The following is a 23,070-nucleotide window of genomic DNA, read 5'->3' as shown; positions in this document are numbered from 1 at the left end:
ATTCAAACAAGACATATGTACAAACTAAACTATAGGGCAACAGTGAATATATGCAGTGCTGGTATAGGTTCAATCAAGCTGCATGCAGGTCTTTCACTTACCAGTGTTTTAGGTTGTGCCATTCAGAGAGAAAGAAATGTGTTAACGTTGTTAATTCTTAATGACTGCTACGTCCTCTGATATTAAACTCTAAAAGTGTGATTTAACTGCTAAAATAATGCTGCAGTGATTCACCAAGACTAGAACACTTGTGCAGATAAACCAAATGAAGCTGAAACTGAATTTATACACCTTACATTGTATTTTAAAATGTATATCTGCTCACATTCACGCACAACTGACAATATTAAACACGTTTTTATCAAACAAAATGCATAAATTAGTTGTTAGTCGATGAAATCAATACCGGAGGAAACCACTAGGTGGCGATGCTGGACAGCCAGGCAACATCCAATTGAATTTAATGAAGACGTTAGCTGTTCGAGATGTGTTAAACCAGTATTTTTGAAAATATCGACGGATACTAATTAAATGTACGAAATAACCAATATAAATTCTTTGCTTTAAGCAGGCTTTACACATAAAAAGAGGTCGTTTTATTTAAAGTCAGGTCTAAAGTGAATTTACTGGCTTGCAGCAAAACATTCTGCTGGATTGACACGGTCTCGTTTTCCCTCGCAGTGCATTAGGTGAGCACTAAAGTGGCGTGGGACTACACCTCCACGCGCATCAATAATTCACTGCCCACTATACCTACCCATACACCACAGAGTCTTATTTCTCTTGAATATCAGATTAGTGTCCAGATGACCTAACACAGTTGCCCTACAGGAAAAGAATGATGAGTGAGTGTGTGTGTGTTTGTTCTGGATGGCCTCAGACTGAATTATTGAGTAAGGGTCCAGGTCAGGATCAAATAACAAACTGTTCCATAAACTTGAGTTAAAGGTCTTGTGACGCAGGTAATAACTGAATTGTTCTGTATACACAGATGTGCTGCTTCATATATAACCTTGATACTTTTCTTTCAGGATTCTTTGATGAATATAAAGTTCAGCATTTGAAACGGAAATCTTTTGTAACCTTATAAATGTATTTACTGAAACTTTTGATCTGTTTAATGTGTCTTTGCTGAATTAAAGTAGTAATTTATTTCAATAATAATAAGAAAACTTACTGACCCCAAACTTTTGAACAGTAGTGTAAGTTTTTCTTCAGCGGCATCCTTTTTTACTTGTGATAACACAGAAATGTGACATTTTTTCTCAGGCAGTATCTACAGTGTAATTCCTAGTAAGAAAATGTATTATCTGACGGACATATAAATGAATAATACACATTTTCTGTTTTGAAACATCGTACCAACCCCAAACTATTGAACAGTAGTCTAGGTAATATTCATTTAAATATCCTTTACCTTGTATACAATTCTTACCTAGTTTCCTCTCACTGCGTCACAAAACCTTTAACTCAAGTTTATGGAACACTTTGTCATCTGATCCTGACCTCGTCTCTTAATAATTCAGTCCGAGTCCATTCAGACCAAACACACACATACTTACTCTTCATTCTTATATATACAGTCAAACCAAAAATTATTCAGACATTTTTGATATATTTGTACTAGTGGGGGCAGGACACTGTAGTTCATTTATGTAAGTGAGGATAGCAAAATAAAGTAAACTGTGACATATTATACCCAAAAATACTTCATACAGTGGACTTCCAGTAAAATTGATAAAAATTTGGAACCAAAAATTATTCTGACCTGACTTTGACCTGACCATGTTTTGCTTAAGTGTTATCTGACATAATTAAAATGAATGTTTTCTGACACAGTTTAACTCTGAGATCTTGTCATATTTTATTACCATTTTTTAAACTGCATTAATGAATGAAATGTTCAAGGTGTCTGAATAAATTTAGGTTTGACTGCATATATATATATATATATATATATATATATATATATATATATATATAATTTTCACCAACTTTTTATTGTATATAGTAGCCTAAAATTATTTAAACACTTAAATCACACTTTAAAATGTTGAAATGTCACTGGATTAGATAAAATACCAAACCAAGTGACATCTGCAAACTAAATCTGCTCTACCTTTTCTTAATTTTGAAAAACATATCTTGATTTGACGTTTTGTTCATTTGACATTCATACATTTCTGAGTATTTTAAAGTCCCCATGAAATCAAAATTTAAGTTTTTTTTGGCTTTTAGTATGAATATGTTAGCCTAAAGGCCTTTGCACACTGAGTCCAAAATTTTCGCATGCGTTTTTTCGTATTCGTAATCCTAAAAATTCGTCACGAACAGAGACCTTGCACACTGAGTCCGATGCATATTAATGAATGCCTTGCGAAAAAAAATCGCAAAACAATACAAAATGAAGTGTTCAAGGAGTGAGCACGATTTAGTTGCCCTCTCTCTCTTTAAAAAGAGGAAATATTGTGTCCATCCAATTTCGAGATTGCATAGAGAGAAAGGAGAGTTCACCTCATCAAGGAGCTGCGTGATTATCCCAAGCGTTTCAAAGTTTACTTCAGGATGTCAGTGGCTCAGTTTGATGCTTTGCTACTGGCACAATTTGTCTTTGTATTCCGCACGTTGTTTGTCATTCAGTGCTGCTGTGGATCAGCTTGTCATTCGGGATTTATGTGTTGCGTACGATGGCTCTGAATTGTCAAAACGTCTCTCAAAATGCATGCCACGGATGCGAAAAACGCAGAAAATCGAACCCGATCCGAATATTTTTTTGACGGACGAAAGTTTCGGAGGCAGTGTGCAAACGTGATTGACATAACGTGAGGTCGAATTTTTTTGTTTAACGTGCGAAAATTTCGCATGCGAATTTCGGCCTCATTTACACTAGTGTATTTTTGTTTTAAAACAGCGTTTTAAAATGAGAATGATCCTCGTCTACACTGGCGTTTCCACAGCGTTTCAGAAACGATCTCCGTCTACACTACACGACTGAAAACGCATGACCGTTAATGCACACTGGGCATGCGTGTACAAGTGTAAACAGTTAGTGCGCATGTAGGCAGCTGCAGTATTAAAAAATGCACAGTTTAATTGCACAAAGGTTGCTAAAAATGACAACAATGCCAGCAAAGATTGCAGTTCAGTCTCCATGTTATTGGTTACACGGTCATCAAGGAACGTGGGCAGCCACGCCATCGTTTTCAAAAGTCTCCATTTTGGTCCGTTTATACTGAAATGCAACCCCGGCATTAATGTTATCTGTAAGCTAGTGGGCTGCAAAATAATGACAAAATTTAGAAGATATAAGCATTCAAAGCATTCCCACTTCCGCTAATATGGATTATATCAGCCTCTCATTAGATTTTCTGTCCCACAAATGCTCTCTAGAATCTAAAGCGTCTCGCCCCCCCTACATTATAAATAGATGCTGAAGCTAAAATCGGTCATTTGTTCACACAATTACTATTTTCTGCATAGTGAATGGCACATACCCTGACAGCAACATAGTGTCGGCCCAGATCTGGCCCACATCTGGTGTAATCCGTGTGTAATCCAGATCTGGGCCACACTATGTTACTGTCTGGGTAGTGCACTATATAGGGGATAGGGAACTATGCTTTCCATTGATGCGAATGAAGTCTGGTTTCACGTTTTGGGCACACTATAGGTCTATGTATTGGCTGTATATTAGGCAAATTGTGTTTGGGATGGTCATGTTTCTTGGATTGGCAAGAGATCTCAGTAATGCTTTTTAAATAATAAAAAAAATATTCTCCTAAATCTCTTCTAATTTCTATCTCTTATCAACTTTTTGTAAAATAAATATCAGCCTAACATCAGTAGTTCATATTGAGATATAACCCACCCTTTTAAACTCACCATCAGGCACGTCATCAGGCTTCTTGCGCTTCTCGTAGATGACGATAATCAGCACCAGGATGATGATCTCGGCGAGGACGCCCAGCAGGGGCCACAGGGGGGCCAGGTAGCTCCTGACCCGCAGGACTGATACCATGGAGGTGGTGCCGATGGTGTTGGTCGCGTTGCACTCGTACTCTCCGGGGTCAGACGTGAGGTCTAGGTTTATAATTGTAAGCTTGGTGTAGCCATCCTCACTGCTAATGAAGAAACGGCGAGAGGAGTTGTCGATATCCTGGGTGATTGATGGAGTGGGAGGAAAAACAGTGACAGATGAGGAGAGGTGAAAGACGGGGGAAGAAAAGCTACTGATTATATGCTCAAATAGTATTTCTGATTTTTTTTTTTAATAAAGCAACTTATGTTTACTTGATTATCCATACACCATTCAAACTACAGAGCTTTGATCATAAAACTAAGCACTTAAATACTTACTAAGACAGATATAGAGTGCCAATTAAATTTCAATCAGAATTTCATCTTTCTTTTATGCCATATAAATAAATTAGCGTCTGCGCCAAATTGTATATTTTTGCTCAGTTTGGGTCTCTGAATAAAATTGATGTTTGTTTCGTCCTTGAGTATGAGCTCCATATTCTCACTATATCAAACTATTTGAGCCATAAAAGCCTGATGCATCAAATGTAACGCTCAACAAAAGCACATCAGGCTTTACAGAGTTAAAATGACATGAGTAAATGAATGGCGCGAGTAAATCCTTTTAAATCTACCAAACGGCTGATCTTCGATTCAAAAAGACCATACCGTATTGGGTCCGTTATCAAGTTTACGCCAGGTCCACAGGGGATAAGGATAACCCACGGATTTGCAGTAGAGGACGGCTGTCTCACCCTCATTCTTATTCTCGCTGCGCTTGTGCCCCGTGATGTCTGGTGCAGCTATGAGAGGAGAGCAGAAGGACGGTGAGTCCTTCAGTATCAGAACACATTTCATTGCAGAAACCTTATTAAGCATCGTGATCTTCAATCACTGAATGGATGTTTTTTCTTATGCCATTTGCAGTGTCATTTTGTGTGGTAAAATATAGCTTAAAGCAGGGGTGTCCAATCCTGCTCCTGGATGGCCACTGTCCTGCAGAGTTTAGCTCCAACCCCAATTAAACACACCTGAATCAGTTAATCAAGGTCTACTAGGCATATTAGAAACTTCTAGACAGGTGTGTCGAGGCAAGTTGGAGCTAAACTCCATATCCAGGAGCAGGATTGGACACCCTTGGCTTAAAGCTAGTGGTGGATCAGGAAATATTGAGAAATTACACCCTGATTGCCAAAAAAAAAAAACTGGAAACAACCAATGTTTCGATGGTCCACTTTAGAATTAGAATTAGAATTTTCAAAAGTACTGACTTCGGTCCCTAGTCAGTACTTAAATTTTAAAAATGTAAAGCTCTGAGCACTGTTGAGCGGATTCTTAAACACCTCTGATTGGCCACTGTGTTCACGGCTCATCAGGTATGTCTGTGATTGTCTTCAATGATCAATGCTTTAAAAAGGTTGTATATAGTCGTTAGTGAAGCTCTTCACCAAGCGCTTACACAGATACACACGGGAACGTTTGAAAGCAGACATCTATCAGTGGACTGGTCAGCCGCTTTCAAATTCAAACACTAATGTGTGCTTTCAAACACTGCCGTGCGTTGATCGTTGTAGCCAATCACTGACACATCTGTTGAGCGCATGAACACAATTTTAAAAATTTCAGTACCGATAGGTACCGAAGTCGGTACTTTTGACAACTCTATTAGACATCCTACTAGTAGACTGTTAGGTTACGGTTAGTAGAATAATCTGACATGTAGTTGCAAAGTTACTTGTGGACAGTAGAATGTCGGTTGGGGAGTATCAAAATAAAGTATTAGCCGATATTAAAAGAATAGTTCACCCCAAAATTTTTGTCATTAATCACTCACCCTCATGTTATTCCAAACCCACAAGACCTTCGTTCATCTTCAGAACACAAATTAAGATATTTTGATGAAATTTTTTTTTTATCTCCCATAGAAAGCAACGGAATTACCACATTCAGGGTCCAGAGAAGTAGTAATAAGAAGTAGTAATGCGCACAAAAAGTATTCTCGTTGCTTCATAGCATTAAAAGTGCCATCGAACTTTTTTTTACAAGATGTAATATAAGTCTAAGGTGTCCCCTGAATGTGTCTGTGAAGTTTCAGCTCAAAATAGTTTCACCCCATAGATTTTTTTTAATTCATTTTTTTAACTGCCTATTTTGGGGCTAATGCTACACTGTTGGAGAGATTTATAAAGAATGAAGTTGTGTTTATGAATTATACAGACTGCAAGTGTTTAATAATGAAAATAACGACGGCTCTTGTCTCTGTGAATACAGTAAGAAACGATGGTAACTTTAACCACATTTAACAATACATTAGCAACATGCTAACAAAGCATTTAGAAAGACAATTTACAAATATCACTAAAAATATCATGTTATCATGGATCATGTCAGTTATTATTGCTCCATCTGCCATTTTTCGCTATTGTTCTTGCTTGCTTACCTAGTCTGATGATTCAGCTGTGCACAGATCCAGACGTTAATACTGGCTGCCCTTGTCTAATGCCTTGAACATGAGCTGGCATATGCAAATATCAGGGGCATACATATTAATGATCCCGACTGTTTTTTGATTTGCCTGTTCTTCGGAGGTCTTTTAAACAAATGAGATTTATATAAGAAGGAGGAAACAATGGAGTTTGAGACTCACTGTATGTAATTTCCATGTACTGAACTCTTGTTATTCAACTATGCCAAGGTAAATTCAATTTTTAATTCTAGGGAACCTTTAAGGTTGAACCACTGTAGTCACGTTGACTGTTTAAACAATGTTATTACTACTTCTCTGGACCTCGAATGTGGTAATTTCGTTACTTTCTATGGGAGATAAAGAACCTTTCGGATTTCATCAAAATATCTTAATTTGTATTCCAAAGATGAACGAAGGTCTTATGGGTTTGGAATGACATGAGGGTAAGTACTTCATTTTTGAGTGAACTGACTCTTTAAGCAGACAGTCTACTAATACTGTAATGACTGATAGTTGATGTCTGGTAGTTGCAGAGTTACTTATAGTTAGTAGAATGTCTAAAGTGGACCATCAAAATAAAGTGTTGCCCTGCATTCAAGCTGACATTTATCCCATGCATTAATTAGGATTCAAGCCTGTTACTTTGGTGTTGCAAGCACCACACATTAGCATTTGAGCTACAGTGAACTTATCCACACATACATTGTCAATTTCAATTCTGAAATTGATTAGATAAGCGTGAAGTGCTGGTTCAAGATCTCATAGATTTATTTAAGCAGCACTAAAACCAAACTAATAAGACTATAGAATTATTTCAAGAAACTATTATGTTGTGGCCAAAAACTAATAACTGTCAGACAAAAATACTATATTGTATGCTATTTTTTTTTTAAATAAAAAAAAAAATAGTACGCTAAAAACTAAAATCAGTCATATTAAATGTTGCAAATAAATGTAAGCCTCACAATATAATGTACAGTATGAAAAATAAATATTCATTTCAATTATTAATGTTTTTAAAGATTAATTTTAAAGGGTTAGTTCACCCAAAAATGAAAATTCTGTCATTTATTACTCACCCTCATGCCGTTCCACACCTGTAAGTCCTTTATTCATCTTCAGAACACAAATTAAGATATTTTAGTTGAAATCCGATGGCTCAGTGAGTCCTACATAGGGAGCAATGACTTTCCTCTCTCAAGATCCATTAATGTACTAAAAACATATTTAAATTAGTTCATGTGAGTACAGTGGTTCAATATTAATATTATAAAGCGACGAGAATATTTTTGGTGCAAAAAAAACCCCAAATAACGACTTATTTAGTGATGGCCGATTTCAAAACAATGCTTCAGGAAGCTTCGGAGCATAATGAATCAGCGTGTCGAATCATGATTCGAACCGCTGATTCGACATGCTGATTCATTATGCTCCGAAGCTTCCTGAAGCAGTGTTTTGAAATCGGCCATCACTAAATAAGTCGTTATTTATTTTATTTTTTTGCCACTCCAAAAATATTCTCGTCGCTTTATAATATTAATATTGAACCACTGTACTCACATGAACTGATTTAAATAATGTTTTTAGCACATTAATGTATCTTGAGAGAGGAAAGTCATTGCTCCCTATGTAGGACTCACTGAGCCATCGGATTTCAACTAAAATATCTTAATTTGTGTTCCGAAGATTAACGAAGGTCTTACAGGTGTGGAACGGCACGAGGGTGAGTAATAAATGACAGAATTTTCACTTAATTTTTGGGTAAACTAACCCTTTAATTAAGTGTTAAGTGCTCTTTTCAATATTATCAGACAAATGAATGATTACTGATATGGGACTGATATATTGTGCATTCCTAAAATTACTGTTTTTAATAATACTGTGATGTTTAAAATTAAGAAAATATTGTATATATTGTATTTTTGATCAAATAAATGCAGCCTTGGTGAGCATAAGAGAATGTCAAAAACAAAAAAAAATCTTACTGACCGATAGTGTACTTAACAATTTAACTTGTCACTGACATATTAAATCTAATGTGCTAATATCTCAAAGGACACATACATGCACTATGTAAAAATATATACACTGAATATATGTGCCATAATGAGATGATTCACAATCTCAGAGGTTTAATCTTTGAAACCAACAGAGAATTGAAGCATTAGCATCAAAAGAAGGCTAAATCATTCATGATATGCCAAGAACCCCTACGCAAAACATCTTCATGTAAATCATCTCCCCATTTTGTAATTCAAAAGACAAATGACGAATCACGACAGGAGAGTTTTTAAAGATTAATTCAGTCTAAATGACCCCAAATACCTCAGCTAAGAGACAGAGAGAGAAAAAGAAAGACAGATTTACATCCCCACCCCCTCATGCAGGCCACCATCTGGTGCCTGTGAGCTGACTGCAGGATAACCAGAAAGAGGTGACCAGGACACGCTTAAACCGCATGGCACTTTACCAGCTGGTGATCTCTAACACAAAAAAACCAAACAGCCTGCTAGCTTTAAAGGCCATTATTAAACACACAATCACAAGGAGATCTGGGCTGGCTGGCATTTTGGTTTACACCCATTGCTGACTTGAGGCCTTAGAAATTTCCCAAAATAAACAAAACCAAAATGCTATATATTATGATGGAGCCAAACATAAAATAACTATGAAATATGTATATATATTTATAAACCCTGTATATAAAATGAATTCCTTGTTGGTCCAGGCAGGTTTATGCTAATATAGTGCTTGTAGACCAGCATAGTTTTGCTGTTCCTAAACATATTAAGATTTTATATTATATTTCCCTTCATAATATAGACAGATGAACCAAAACATTATGACCACCTGCCTAATATGCTGTTAGTCCTCTGCGTGCTGCCAAAACAGCGTTGAGGCATTGACTCTACAAGACCACTGAAGGTGAAGGTATCTGGCACCAAGACGTTAGCAGCAGATCCTTCAAGTCATGTAGGTTGTGAGATGGAGCTGCCGTGGATCGAAATTATTGGTCCAGCACATCCCACAGATGCTCAGTTGAGATCCAGGGCAACACCTTGAACTCTTCATCATGTTCCTCAAACCATTCCTTGAACAATGTGTGCAGTGTCGCAGTGTGAATTATCCTGTTGAAAGAGAGCACTTCCACTGGGGAAACACCACTGTCATGAAGAGGTGAACCTGGTCTGCAACAATGTTTAGGTAGGTAGCATGCCTCAAATATACGTCCACATGAATGGCTGGACCTAGGGTTTCTCAGAAGAACATTGCCCAGAGCATCACACACCCGGCTTGTCATCGTCCCACAGTGCATCCTGGTGCCATCACTTCCCCAGGTAAACGGCGCACATGTACATGGCCGACCAAGTGATGTAAAGGAAAACGGGACTCATGGGACCAGGCAACCTTCTTCCACTGCTTCAAAGTCCAGTTCTGACGCTCGTGTGCCCGTTGTAGATGCTTTCGACGGTGGACAGGGGTCATCATAGGCACTCTGATTGTTCTGTGGCTATGCAGCCCCATGTGCAGCAGAGTTGTGATGTGTGGCTTGGACCAGACAGGATGGCCTTCGTTACCCTCATGCATCTATGAGCTTTGGGCGCCCAACATCCTGTCACGTTTGTGGTTGGTAAATTCACGCCACTACAGACTGTGAGCAACACACAAGCCGTTTCAGAGATACTCTGACCCAGTTGCCTTGCCATAACAATTTGGCCCTTGTCAAAGTCACTCAGATCTTTATTCCTGCCCATTTCTCCTGCATCCAAGAAATAGATTATGAGACTGATTCTTTTCTTACCATCTAATCTACCCAGACCTTAATATGTGGCCTTGTTTGGAGACGATCAACGATATTCACTTAAAGGGTTAGTTCACCCAAAAATGAAAATTATATCATTTATTACTCCCCCTTATGTTGTTTCACACCCAGAAGACCTTCGTTCATCTTCACAAATTACACAAATTAAGATATTTTTGATAAAATGCAATGGTTCAGTGAGGCCTCCATTGACAGCAAGACAATTAACACTTTCAGATGCCCAGAAAGCTACTAAAGACGTATTTAAAACAGTTCATGTGACTACAGTGGTTCAACCTTAATGTTATGAAGCGATGAGTATATTTTTTGTGCAGCAAAAAAACAAAATAGCGACTTTATTCAATAATATCTAGTGATGGGCGATTTCAAAACACTGCTTCATGAAGCTTCAAAGTTTTACGAATCTTTTGTTTTGAATCAGTGGTTCAGAGTGTGTATCAAACTGCCAAAGTCACGTGAACCAATGAAATTTCAAAACACTCATGATGTAACGAAGCCTCGTTTACTGAAATCACGTTACTTTGGCACTCCAAACCACTGATTCAAAACAAAAGATTCGTAAAGCTTTGAAGCTTCATGAAGCAGTGTTTTGAAATCGCCCATCACTAGATATTTTTGAATAAAGTCGTTATTTTGCTTTTTTGCCGCACAAACAGTATTCTCGTCACTTCATAACATTAAGGTTGAACCACTGTAGTCACATGAACTGTTTTAAATATGTCTTTAGTAGCTTTCTGGGCATTGAAAGTGTTAATTATCTTGCTGTTAATGAAGGCCTCACTGAACCATTGGATTTTATCAAAAATATCTTAATTTGTGTTCTGAAGATGAATGAAGGTCTTATGGGTGTGGAACAACATGAGGGTGAGTAATTAATGACAGAATTTTCATTTTTGGGTGAACTAACGCTTTAACCTATGACTGGTCATAATAATAAAACTAAAACCATCCAAAAAAAAAGAAAAAGAAAAAAAAAGCTAGTTGCCAAGGCAACATTTCTTATTTTAATTTAGTTTAACAATGTACTAAATAGCTAAAACTAAAATAGAAATGACTGAACACAACAACAAAATTACTAATACTTTAACTCAAATTAGAATAAAAACAGCAAAAATAAAAATAAAAACTGATTCAAAGTATTAATTAAAACTAATATTATCTCAATGATACTAAAATACTGCTGTATAATACTGAAATGCTTTTATTTTTCATTATAAATTATATTAGCATAACATTTTAAGTCAAAATTTTGACATTATAACATTACTTTTATTAATATTATTTAAAAAAAAATACTTGTGCTAAATATGCTGTTATTATCCAAATATTGCAAATGAATTACTAATTATTAATTTTGCAACTATTACTATTTATATATTGCTAATTATACAGTATAAACAAATAATACTAATTATTAAGATCACAAAAAAATGTATTCACATTGGTTTGGTTTAGTTTTATTTGCACAAATATAAAATATATAAAATACAATAAAAACAAAAGTACAATCCATATACTGTGCAGGGAGAGGCAGAAAACCAAAAGGGCTTATTCGCTCTGTACTGCCTAGTGAACAAAAACCGGGTGTCTTTTCCATTCAACTAGCCAAGCTCACAATCATGCTGTCATGGCCTCTGTTAGTGTCCAAGCTCTGCTCTGACTCAGCATGTGCTGTGTGGAGGAGATGGAAAGACCCCACAGACAGGTTCAAAATGTTGGCACTTATACAAACCATCTGAAAATCAAACTCGCTGTGATACTAGAAAGAAACCACTGACCACTGTATTTTTTAGAGAAATGTGTGGTATTTTGAGGGCATCTTACCTTTTACCTCAATGGTGGCATTAGCTGGAGGGGCCGATTCAAATGTGTACACGCACATATACTCGCCCGCATCGTCTGGCCTTGGTTTATTAAGTCTGTGTAAAAATAAAACACTTATAAAAGGTACTATTTCTGTACCAAGCAAATATAATGGTATTCAGGACCTTGGAATATATAATCAATCAGAATAAATAACACCCACATGTAAAGAAAAAAAATGAATGCAAGTTAACTGTTAGCAGTACTAGTTTGCCTATATGGTTAGTCTGATTAGATTAGGAGTCAGGCAGAGAGATTAGCAACACGTGTTAGTAAAGACAGAAGCCTCGCTCAGGATTTAGACCAATGCAGAGCAGAGCGGCATCAACAGACAGAGAGCCAAGGCTTGACAGTCACTGAGATAATGCATTTACAAAACAAAGGCCAACTTGGGTAGTGCAAATGACTACATGATCGCTATTTGTTAACACCCAGAAGCCTATATTGCTATATTTTGATCTGATAGTGTCATAGAATGATATTGAGGACAATAAAATGTACTGAATTGATTAAATAATCTATTATTAAATATAATGTTGATTTTTCAGTTCATCTATTATTAAATTAAATAAATATATTTTTTGAAAATTAAAATCATTAGTTGTCGATAGAAAAATATATAGTATATTTATAGTATTAGTAGTAGGGCTGCAACTAAAAAATTTTGCTAATCAATTAAAGGGATAGTTCACCCAAAAATGAAAATAATGTAATTTATTACTCACCCTCATGCCGTTTCACACCCGTAAGACCTTCGTTAATCTTCAGAACACAAATTAAGATATTTTTGATAAAATCTGATGGCTCAGTGAGGCCTCCATAGGGAGCAATGACATTTCCTCTCTCAAGATCCATTAATGTACTAAAAACATATTTAAATCAGTTCATGTGAGTACAGTGGTTCAATATTAATATTATAAAGCAATGAGAATATTTTTGGTGCGCCAAAAAAACAAAATAACGACTTATATAGTGATAGCCGATTTCAAAACACTGCTTCATAAAGCTTCGGAGCATAATGAATCAGCGTATCGAATCATGATTCGGATCGCGTGTCAAATCGCCAAACTGCTGAAATCACGTGACTTTGGTGCTCCGAACCGCTGATTCGACACACTGATTCATTTGTGCTCCAAATCTTCCTGAAGCAGTGTTTTGAAATCGGCCATCACTATATAAGTCGTTTTTTGTTTTTTTTTGCCGCACCAAAAATATTCTCATCGCTTTATAATATTAATATTGAACCACTGTACACACATGAACCGATTGAAATATGTTTTTAGTACATTAATGGATCTTGAGAGAGGAAATGTCATTGCTCCTTATGAAGGCCTCACGGAGCCATCAGATTTCATCAAAAATATCTTAATTTGTGTTCCGAAGATTAACGAAGGTCTTACAGGTGTGGAACGACATGAGGGTGAGTAATAAATGACAGAATTTTCATTTTTGGGTGAACTAACCCTTTAAACTGTTGATTAAATTATGTAGAATATACATTGTGTAAAATATCAAGTGCTTGATGTGGCAAACTGGTCACATGAAAAAATATGTTTACAATTTACAATAATATGCATTAATAAAAGTATATAAAAAAAATGTAAAAAAATTATAAGTATGACTTAATGTTATTATACTCTATATACATAATAAAAAAATTTAGCAGCATTTAATTTAACTCAAATTCCAAAAATATTTTATTAGACATTATAATAGTTATCATCCATATAAAACTACTTGGTAAAAATTATAATAACAACATGCTTACATACTGTACATTTCATGTAGTATTTGGTTTGTGCGCCAAATCTTATTTATTTCATATTATAATGCTTCTAATGTTTCAGATTCAATGCTCTAAACAGCACAAATGTTCAATAACAGCACCTACTTGTACTCTGTGTTCTTGGCTACGCCCCTTGTGTCAGCGATCTCCTCCCCGTTTTTCATCCAGAAGGTCTCTTGGTGGGCGTTTTGGAAAGCTGTAAGGTTGCACTGAAGCGTGATTGGTGGGATGTGGTAACCCACGGGTAGAATCATGTGATCCGATGAATCGATTGATGGTTCTGAAAATACAGATGCGTCGGTCAAGGCCAGAGAAATACTACATCACACTGATTGAAGGTGGCGGGGATCTATACATCTATATATAAGTGTGTGTGTGTGTTTGTGTGGAAGAGTGGGAGAGGAAAATAAATATGGGGAATAAAGCTGAATATGCTTTATAGAAACAAGAAAAGAAATCACTGAGCTTTTCCAAGCAGCTTCTTTATGATGCTTTGTGTAAATGGACTAATATAGACTCATATACCATATTATATTATATTAAAAGCTCACTGTTAAACATATGAATCTCTTATAATAAAAAATTTACAAAATCATTTTCCTTTTATTCATACATTATATCCAGTGAAGTCCTAAAGTCTGAGACCGCAAAGACTGTCAAATAAACATAAATAGTTTCAGGATTTTGAATTTTATTATTGAAACAACAACAAAATAAACCATTATGATATACAATAAATAAGAAATATCTAAGATTCTGCACACAAACCAAATACTAAATCTTGAAAGTACATTCAGTTCTGTGTTATTTGAATAGTATATACTTTATTGATATAGTATTATGTTAATTTTTCCAATAAGATTTTATTTTTTTGTTTTCACTTTAATTTCAGGTAAATGATGGCGATGTCACTTATTTGCACATTTGTAGTTTACTACAAAGTATCGTTTACAAAAGTTAGCATTTTCAGGCCTCCAAAACGCATTGTCGTGTAAATGAACGGCCAAAACATAAAACGTTTTCAGTTTTTAGTTGAAACCCCTTAGTTAACGATAATAACCCTGGTTCAATACAGCTTTTCACATTAAATATTATATTACTTGTAGTGAATACTATCCACCTTATTTTGCAATGCAGAAGTAAGCTATTTACTGTGAATATGCAAGGCTTTAGATTCATTAGCCGCTAAGAAACTAAAAAAAAAAAAAACAATAAGTGCAGTAAACTGTAAAACTATTTGCGCTACAAACCAGCGTGTTTATGATTATGACAACACATTTAAATAATATGGTAAGAAATAACAGTTTGCTATGTCAAGCAGCATACAAGCTGTTTTTTACATCTAAAATTAACCGGAAGCCGTACACATTGAATTTACAAATGGCTATGCTGCCATTACATTAACAATAAGGTGGATAAAGAAGTATAGTGGTCTCAGACTTTTGGACTCCATTGTATATTATATATGATCCAGGCCTATAATATAGGAAGTATTGCCACTATATAAGCCGGACCATTGGTTATTGAAAAAACATAACCGTTGAATACCAACTACTGTATCTTACCAGATTCCATGGACTCCTTTGAAAAGAAACTGTAATATTGTCATAATCAACACAAAGAAAGCAACCTTGAAATATCTCAATAAGGAGGACAAGGACATTTTACACTCACTAAGGGCTTTTTGACTACAAAAGTAGGTCAGTGCCTGTATGTAGCAGCTACTAGCGATCTAAAAGGATGGTGCTCTGACCGTTTGTAGTCCGTTTATAGACTAAAACCAAAGGAGGAGGAAAAGGGAAGATCCACTACAGCAAATGCTGACCATGGCACTACACTAAATGTAGGTAAAGTCAAGGGGGCGGATGGTTTATTTCGGACACACCACTAGCGGGGACAGTTAACTCACTCTGCAACACCGTAACTGTTGCCTGGGCTCGAATCCAGGTAGTGGACGGATTCTGGCGCAAATCGTTACGCCGCGGGTCGTTACTGGCTCTGCACTCATAAATCCCAGAATCCTCAATGGTGACGCGGGTGACGGATAACACGCTTACACCATTGACGCCGTACGCGGTGTTGATGGACACGCGTTGCCTGCGCGCGCCATCCCACAACTGGAAGAAGTTGTCGGCCCTGTTCACTTCGGCGTACCACCACTGGATCTCAGGTGTGGGCTTCCCCACAACATCACAGTACAGCTCAAAGGTGTCGCCCGTCAGCTTAGTCTCAGAGAGGGGGGACTTTACAAACCCCGCTGAGGGGTGGCACAGAGATGGGAAGACAGGAAAAACATGACAAATAAAGAGATGGGAGGGAAAAAAAGGACAGTGAAAGGATAGCGGGTGGAAAAAAAGAAAGATTAAACTCAAATTACAAAACCAAAAGTGCAATAAGAAATAAATAATTTAACAATGAATCCATGAGAAAATACAAAAAAGATCCTGCCATGAACAGAAGTGTTATTTACTTTTAGAGGAAATGAAATGGGATCAGGTATGGAAGCCCATTTCCGCCACTAAATAAAAAAATAAAAAGAGTAATTGCGACTTTTTATCTCAGAATTCTGACTTTATAGCTTGCAATTGCGAGAAAAAAAGTAAGAATTGCGAGAAAAAAGTCAGAATTGTGACTTTATATCACGCAATTGCGAGTTTATATCTCGCAATTCTGACTTTATATCACGCAATTGCGAGTTTATATCTCAAAATTCTGACTTTATATCATGCAATTGCGAGTTTATATCTCAAAATTCCGACTTTTTATCACGCAATAGCGAGTTTATATTTCAGAATTTTGACTTTATATCACGCAATTGCGAGTTTATATCTCAGAATTCTGACTTTATATCATGCAATTGCGAGTTTATATCTCAAAATTCCGACTTATCACGCAATTGTGAGTTTATATCTCAGAATTCTGACTTTATATCATGCAATTGCGAGTTTATATCTCAAAATTCTGACTTTTTATCACGCAGTTGCGAGTTTATATCTCAAAATTCTGACTTTATATCATGCAATTGCGAGTTTATATCTCAAAATTCTGACTTTATATCATGCAATTGCGAGTTTATATCTCAAAATTCCGACTTTATATCACGCAATTGCGAGTTTATATCTCAAAATTCTGACTTGCGAGAAAAAAAGTGAGAATTCTGACTTTATATCACGCAATTGCGAGTTTATATCTCAAAATTCTGACTTTATATCATGCAATTGCGAGTTTATATCTCAAAATTTTGACTTGCGAGAAAAAAAGTGAGAATTCTGACTTTATATCACGCAATTGCGAGTTTATATCTCAAAATTCTGACTTTATATCACGCAATTGCGAGTTTATAGCTCAAAATTCTGACTTGCGAGATTTATCACGCAATTGCGAGTTTATAGCTCAAAATTCTGACTTTTTATCATGCAATTGCGAGTTTATATCTCAAAATTCTGACTTGCGAGAAAAAAAGTGAGAATTCTGACTTTATATCACGCAATTGCGAGTTTATATCTCAAAATTCTGACTTTATATCACGCAATTGCGAGTTTATAGCTCAAAATTCTGACTTTTTATCACGCAATTGCGAGTTTATATCTCAAAATTCTGACTTGCGAGAAAAAAAGTGAGAATTCTGACTTTATATCACGCAATTGCGAGTTTATATCTCAAAATTCTGACTTTATATCATGCAATTGCGAGTTTATATCTCAAAATTTTGACTTGCAAGAAAAAAAGTGAGAATTCTGACTTTATATCACGCAATTGCGAGTTTATATCTCAAAATTCTGACTTTATATCACGCAATTGCGAGTTTATATCTCAAAATTCTGACTTTTTATCACGCAATTGCGAGTTTATATCTCAAAATTCTGACTTGCGAGAAAAAAAGTGAGAATTCTGACTTTATATCACGCAATTGCGAGTTTATATCTCAGAATTCTGACTTTTTATGACACAATTGCGAGTTTATATCTCAAAATTCCGACTTTATATCATGCAATTGCGAGTTTATATCTCAAAATTTTGACTTGCGAGAAAAAAAGTGAGAATTCTGACTTTATATCACAAAATTGCGAGATATAAACTTGCAATTTCGAGAAAAAAGTCAGAATTCTGTGATAAAAAGTCACAATTACTCTTTTTATTTTTTTATTTAGTGGCGGAAAACGGGCTTCCATAGTCAGGGGCCTCATTTTAACCGCAATAACGTAAAATCTATATTTTAATTTCCTTTTTTCCATCTTGAAGCACAGATTTTAAAATTCTGTTCAATGCTTATAAATGGCATAAACATTCTATATTATTTCGTCTAAAAAATACAAATATTAAATAAATATATATCCTGTGCATCCTTACCCTGCAACCACCGTGTGACAATGGCAACTTACTAATTGAGCAAAAACTATTAACTTCTTACTTACTGACACAAAAAGACAATCTTTTGAGCTCACCAAGGCTGCATTGATTTTACCAAAATACAGTAAAAACAGTAATATTGTGAAATATGAGCTGAAAGCTGAAATTTCAGCATCATTAATCCAGTCTTCAGTGTCACGTGATCCTTCAGAAATCATTCTCATATGCTGATTTGCTGCTCAAGAAACATTTCTTATTATTATCAATGTGGAAAACAGTCATTATCGGTCATTATATATTTTTTTCAGGATTCTTTGATGACTAAAAAAGAGCTGCTTCTGCAGAAAGACACAAAGTGCACAGCCCTGAACGATGCCATCAGCATATCAGTCTGAATCTGAGCACCTCAGTGCAATCTCACTATTTATGTGTGGGTGTGCTGATGGACAGGCGGTTTCCATAGAAGCATACTACAGTAGATGAGCAGGTAGGGCTGCCCACCACCCCCTCATTAACTGCTGTCTAAGCTGATTGCATATAGAGATATCAAGCCTCGCAAAGTGCCCAGTCATATAGTGTAGTAAGTGTTTGTTGTGTGCATTCAGCAATATAGCAACTTAGGAACAAAACTGAAAGTGATTAATCAACAGTGCTTTCTGCTTTTCAATGTTTTCAAGAACCAGAAAACAAACTAATAAAAACTTGTTTTGAATTTAAAAACAAAAGGGACAGAATGTGTAAAGGCATTTTCATTAGATTTTAAAAGTTTATAGGCCTGTGCATAAATAAATGATGAAAGACAAGATATTTGAACAACAACCACTGACAGGTGTTCATAATTTACTGTCATTTATATTTTGTCATTATGAAAACAAAGCATATGCCATTTTATTATGAGCTTCTACTTGCATGCTCCAAGCATAATTATATTAATGATAATAATAATAATGTGTATACATATAAAATATAGCTATATTCAGATTTATTGGAGTGTGACTTCAGTCAGTGTATGAATAATTATAATAATATCAATAACAATAGTGCATGTATACAAATACACAGTGACAGGAGTGACTACTGTTTGAATAATAATAATATAGTAACAATATTGTGCATACATATAAAATATAACTATTTCAATTTATTGGAGTGTGAGTTTACTATAAAATAATAATAATAATAATAAATATGCATATATTAATAACTATATTTTATCTTTTGTTTGCATTTCTACCCTCTACCCTTGTTTTAATCTTGAAACTTGCACCAACATATATAACATATAAAGCTTCTGAAGTCTAACAGTTAAAAAAGAAAATTATGAAACAAATGTAACTACTATGATACATATTTATTTATTTAGTATTAAAAGATTATCGGATCAGTCAGTGAGAGGTTTGTGTAAGGGTTTGTGCGAGTAGGGAGAACAGACAAAAGATCAATAGCACAAATGAACAAAAAAGTAATACAAAGTTTCCTTTGAGGTTATGTTACGTAAGTATGCAGTTTGATTGTTGAATTGTATTATTATGTTAATCAGAATATTAATTTTACACACAGCAGTCTACTGCTGGTTCTGTTGATAATGATTGTGATGTAAAACAATCATATAAGGGTATAATGAGAAATAAAGCAGGTCCAGATATGATTTTTGCACCTTTCTACTCAATGGGTGATACAAGTTACCAAATGCTGCATTAAAAACAATATATATGGACATAAACATGTTTTATTTTGATCTGATGACTGTATATGAGCATCGCAGAAATTAGGAGGCATTGAGGATCTCCTATTCAACACCCCTGTGTGCATGAAAACAAATGTGCCTGTAATTAACATGGGCCAATATTGATCAGATAATTTATCTCTGTATTGGTCGATTAAACTATACTGTGCATCCTTAACGGTAAGCTTGATTGCATACAAATACGTTGTTCGCTAAAGATAGAAGCAAAAACCTTGTTAGTCTGAAGGCAGCAAGCAATGTTGTGCTCTTATGCCATGCAAAAACATCTATGCCAAAATGATCCATTTGATCAAATGTGTCTGTGTGTGTGTGTCTGTGTGTGTGTGTGTGTGTGTGTGCTCTCACATTTGTACTGAGAGATAAAAAGCGTCTGAGTGAGATGAAAGGAAAAGTGTCAGGTTTGATCTTCATATGTGCTGATCACAAACAGGCAATGGGCTACAACAGTGGGTTGTGACCAAAAATGGACCCTAGATTTGTTCCGAGAGGCTTGCGGACAGGAACAATGCTAAATTGCAACTAACTATATATGTGCAATGCATACACTGTAAAGAATTGTTTTATTTAACATAAAAAAGTAAGTTACCTGGTTGACTTAAAATTTTGAGTTCATTGAAATTAAAAAATTGAGTTAATACAATGAAGGCGAATGGTTTAATTAACAGAAACTCAAAATATTATGTTATCTGAACTACATTAATTTGATTTGACAAAAGAAAAAAATGTTGTGATAACAAATCATGAAATTATTTTTTACAGTGAAGGACAGTAAAATAAATAGGCTTAACTTCTAAAAAATTAAGAAAACACTTCCCATATTAGTTGTTGACACCCTACAAGAATTTGGCGTACGTTTATTTGTCGTTTGTTAGAAGCTAGTCGATTTTGGCAGAGGCTAACAACATCCAGATTACGTTAAAAATTGGTTCACTTGCATGTTGTTGGGCCTATGTTAGATTTTTTATTTCAGAAATAGTTTTATACAATGCATTGGGTCGCAAATTAAAGGGTTAGTTCACGCAAAAATGAAATTTCTGTCATTAATCACTCACCCTCATGTCATTCCACACCCGTAAGACCTTCGTTCATCTTCAGAACACAAATTAAGATATTTTGGTGAAATCTGGGAGGTTTTTATATCCTCCATTGAAGGCAACGAAATTACCACATTCAGTGTCCAGAGAAGTAGTAAAGACATTGTTATAATAGTCCATGGTTCAACCTTGATGTTATGAAGTGATGAGAATACCTTTTGTGCGCAAAAGGTATCTCCCCTGTCAATCTGCAACGTTTTTTTCATTGCAGCGCTTCGAAATAAAGAGTTTTGTTTTTGCGCACAAAAAGTAGTCACTTCATAACATTAAGGTTGAACCACTGTAGTTTAACGATGATTTTACTACATTTAGGCTATGTTTTCTGGACATTGAATGTGGTAATTTTGTTGCTTTCAATGGGGGATAAAAAAAAAACATCTCGGATTTCATCAAAAATATCTTGTGTTCCGAAGATGGATGTTGAACGACATGAGGATGAGTCTTAATTAATGACAGAAATTTCATTTTTGGGTGAACTAATCCTTTAATATGCAACTGAAGTCCAATCATTGGGTCACCTTGAATCACAAAGAATAACCTCTGACTACTTTTTCAGCTTAATTAACATATTTTTTCCCCTATCATTTACGATGTTAAAGGTGATACTTTATGCATTAGTTAAACGGCAGTCATTCCTGGCCAGGAGATGAAGTCGGACGGGCTCTTGTGTTACCGCTCATTAACTGAGCGCGTCCATGTCGTCATAATGCACCGCGGTGCTCCTCCGTTAAGACTTTAACGGGTCCGCGCGCACGGGGAGGACATTAACGCCATGCATACCGCTGCTGCATCGGCTCTATAAATAGAAACATGCAGCAGAATGGACTGCTGCTATTTACGGCGCTGCAGAGGACCGGGTACCTGCCTCTATTTCCTATTTGACATGCGAGTTAGCGCGAAGATGTCGCAGCGCAAAAGGATCGGTTTGCGTCGGAAGAACAAACAGGAACATGCGAAGAATTTCTGAGTCATTAGATTGGCCGTATGCAAATCAAGCACAAGTGCGAAACACAGTTCTGCATTTTTGGGTTTGTGATAAGCAGCCGATGACCCATCTAAGCGCATCCAAACGATCCTCTGGAAAGGAGAGAACCATAATCACAGTCACAAATAGATGCTCCCTGTGGGACAAGTCACCAAATATTAAAATCTAACCTATTTGTGAGAATGAAGTAGAATGGCGAGAGACATAAATTGTTCTTTTAAGGCGGAATGCAGTGCGCTTTGACATTTAAACCTACAAGGACATGTTTTCTTAAATATTTAATACACATAAATGTCACCTTTCTCAGTCTGAGCGGCTGTTTAGTTCTGAGTATTTCCAAAAGCAGTGCTGAGGGTTGATGAGAGTTTATCCCGTGCAGTCGAGGCAAATTGCACCTGCACGTGCAGCAACCGTTTCCTTATCAAGAAAGCCTTCATAATCTGTAATAAAACGCTTCTTTAAGCGCAACACATTAAAGTCCTTACCGTTCTGAGCGGAGCCCGAATGCAGCATCAAGACCCCGAATAATATCACCAGCAGATTCCCGGCGCAAGACATTTTCTAGGTCGTCTGGATACCTGGAATATGTGTGGAGGGATGCAGAGGAGAGGGAGAAGAGGGCTATCGAGGAGGATGTGAGTGGAGAGGGAGCTGCTACAATGACGAGGCGACCCTGGATGGAGCTCGAATCGGGTCACGTAAAAAAGCCCGTCGCCTAGCAATAGCGAGCGCGGTTAAGTAGATGCCGCCGCTACACTTACATCCGGTTTAAAGCGAGGCTCGTGAAGACGATGGCGCTGTCCTCTTAAATTCCCGCGATAGCAGACCTGTCCTGCCTACATCCCAGATAGACGGACACAATCCTCAGGTGATTATCAAATTCGCTCAAACACTCTTAAAATAAGGCTCTTTAATGGCATATATGGTTTTATTAATAA

General features: G+C 36.1%; 1 protein-coding gene across 2 annotated transcripts in view; it reads right to left on the bottom strand.

Moving 5' to 3' along the window:
* The window catches only part of nptna (neuroplastin a), a 28,588-nt gene extending 5,713 nt beyond the window's left edge, over nucleotides 1-22,875 (bottom strand). The window contains exons 1-6 of one of the 2 annotated variants that reach the window (XM_067379671.1): nucleotides 22,618-22,875; nucleotides 15,866-16,213; nucleotides 14,062-14,236; nucleotides 12,132-12,226; nucleotides 4,687-4,820; nucleotides 3,883-4,156 (exon numbers count right to left, since the gene is read on the bottom strand). In XM_067379671.1, coding sequence (XP_067235772.1) covers nucleotides 3,883-4,156; nucleotides 4,687-4,820; nucleotides 12,132-12,226; nucleotides 14,062-14,236; nucleotides 15,866-16,213; nucleotides 22,618-22,690 — 1,099 coding nt within the window. In that variant the 5' untranslated portion in view covers nucleotides 22,691-22,875. The remainder of the gene's footprint in view (nucleotides 1-3,882; nucleotides 4,157-4,686; nucleotides 4,821-12,131; nucleotides 12,227-14,061; nucleotides 14,237-15,865; nucleotides 16,214-22,617) is intronic. The other variant, XM_067379672.1, reaches the window with a different exon arrangement.
* Between the last annotated feature and the right edge of the window lie 195 nt (nucleotides 22,876-23,070).

The sequence above is a fragment of the Chanodichthys erythropterus genome, chromosome 24, assembly GCF_024489055.1.
Source record: "Chanodichthys erythropterus isolate Z2021 chromosome 24, ASM2448905v1, whole genome shotgun sequence".
Taxonomy (NCBI): domain Eukaryota; kingdom Metazoa; phylum Chordata; class Actinopteri; order Cypriniformes; family Xenocyprididae; genus Chanodichthys; species Chanodichthys erythropterus.
This window is presented reverse-complemented; position numbering and strand designations above follow the sequence as displayed.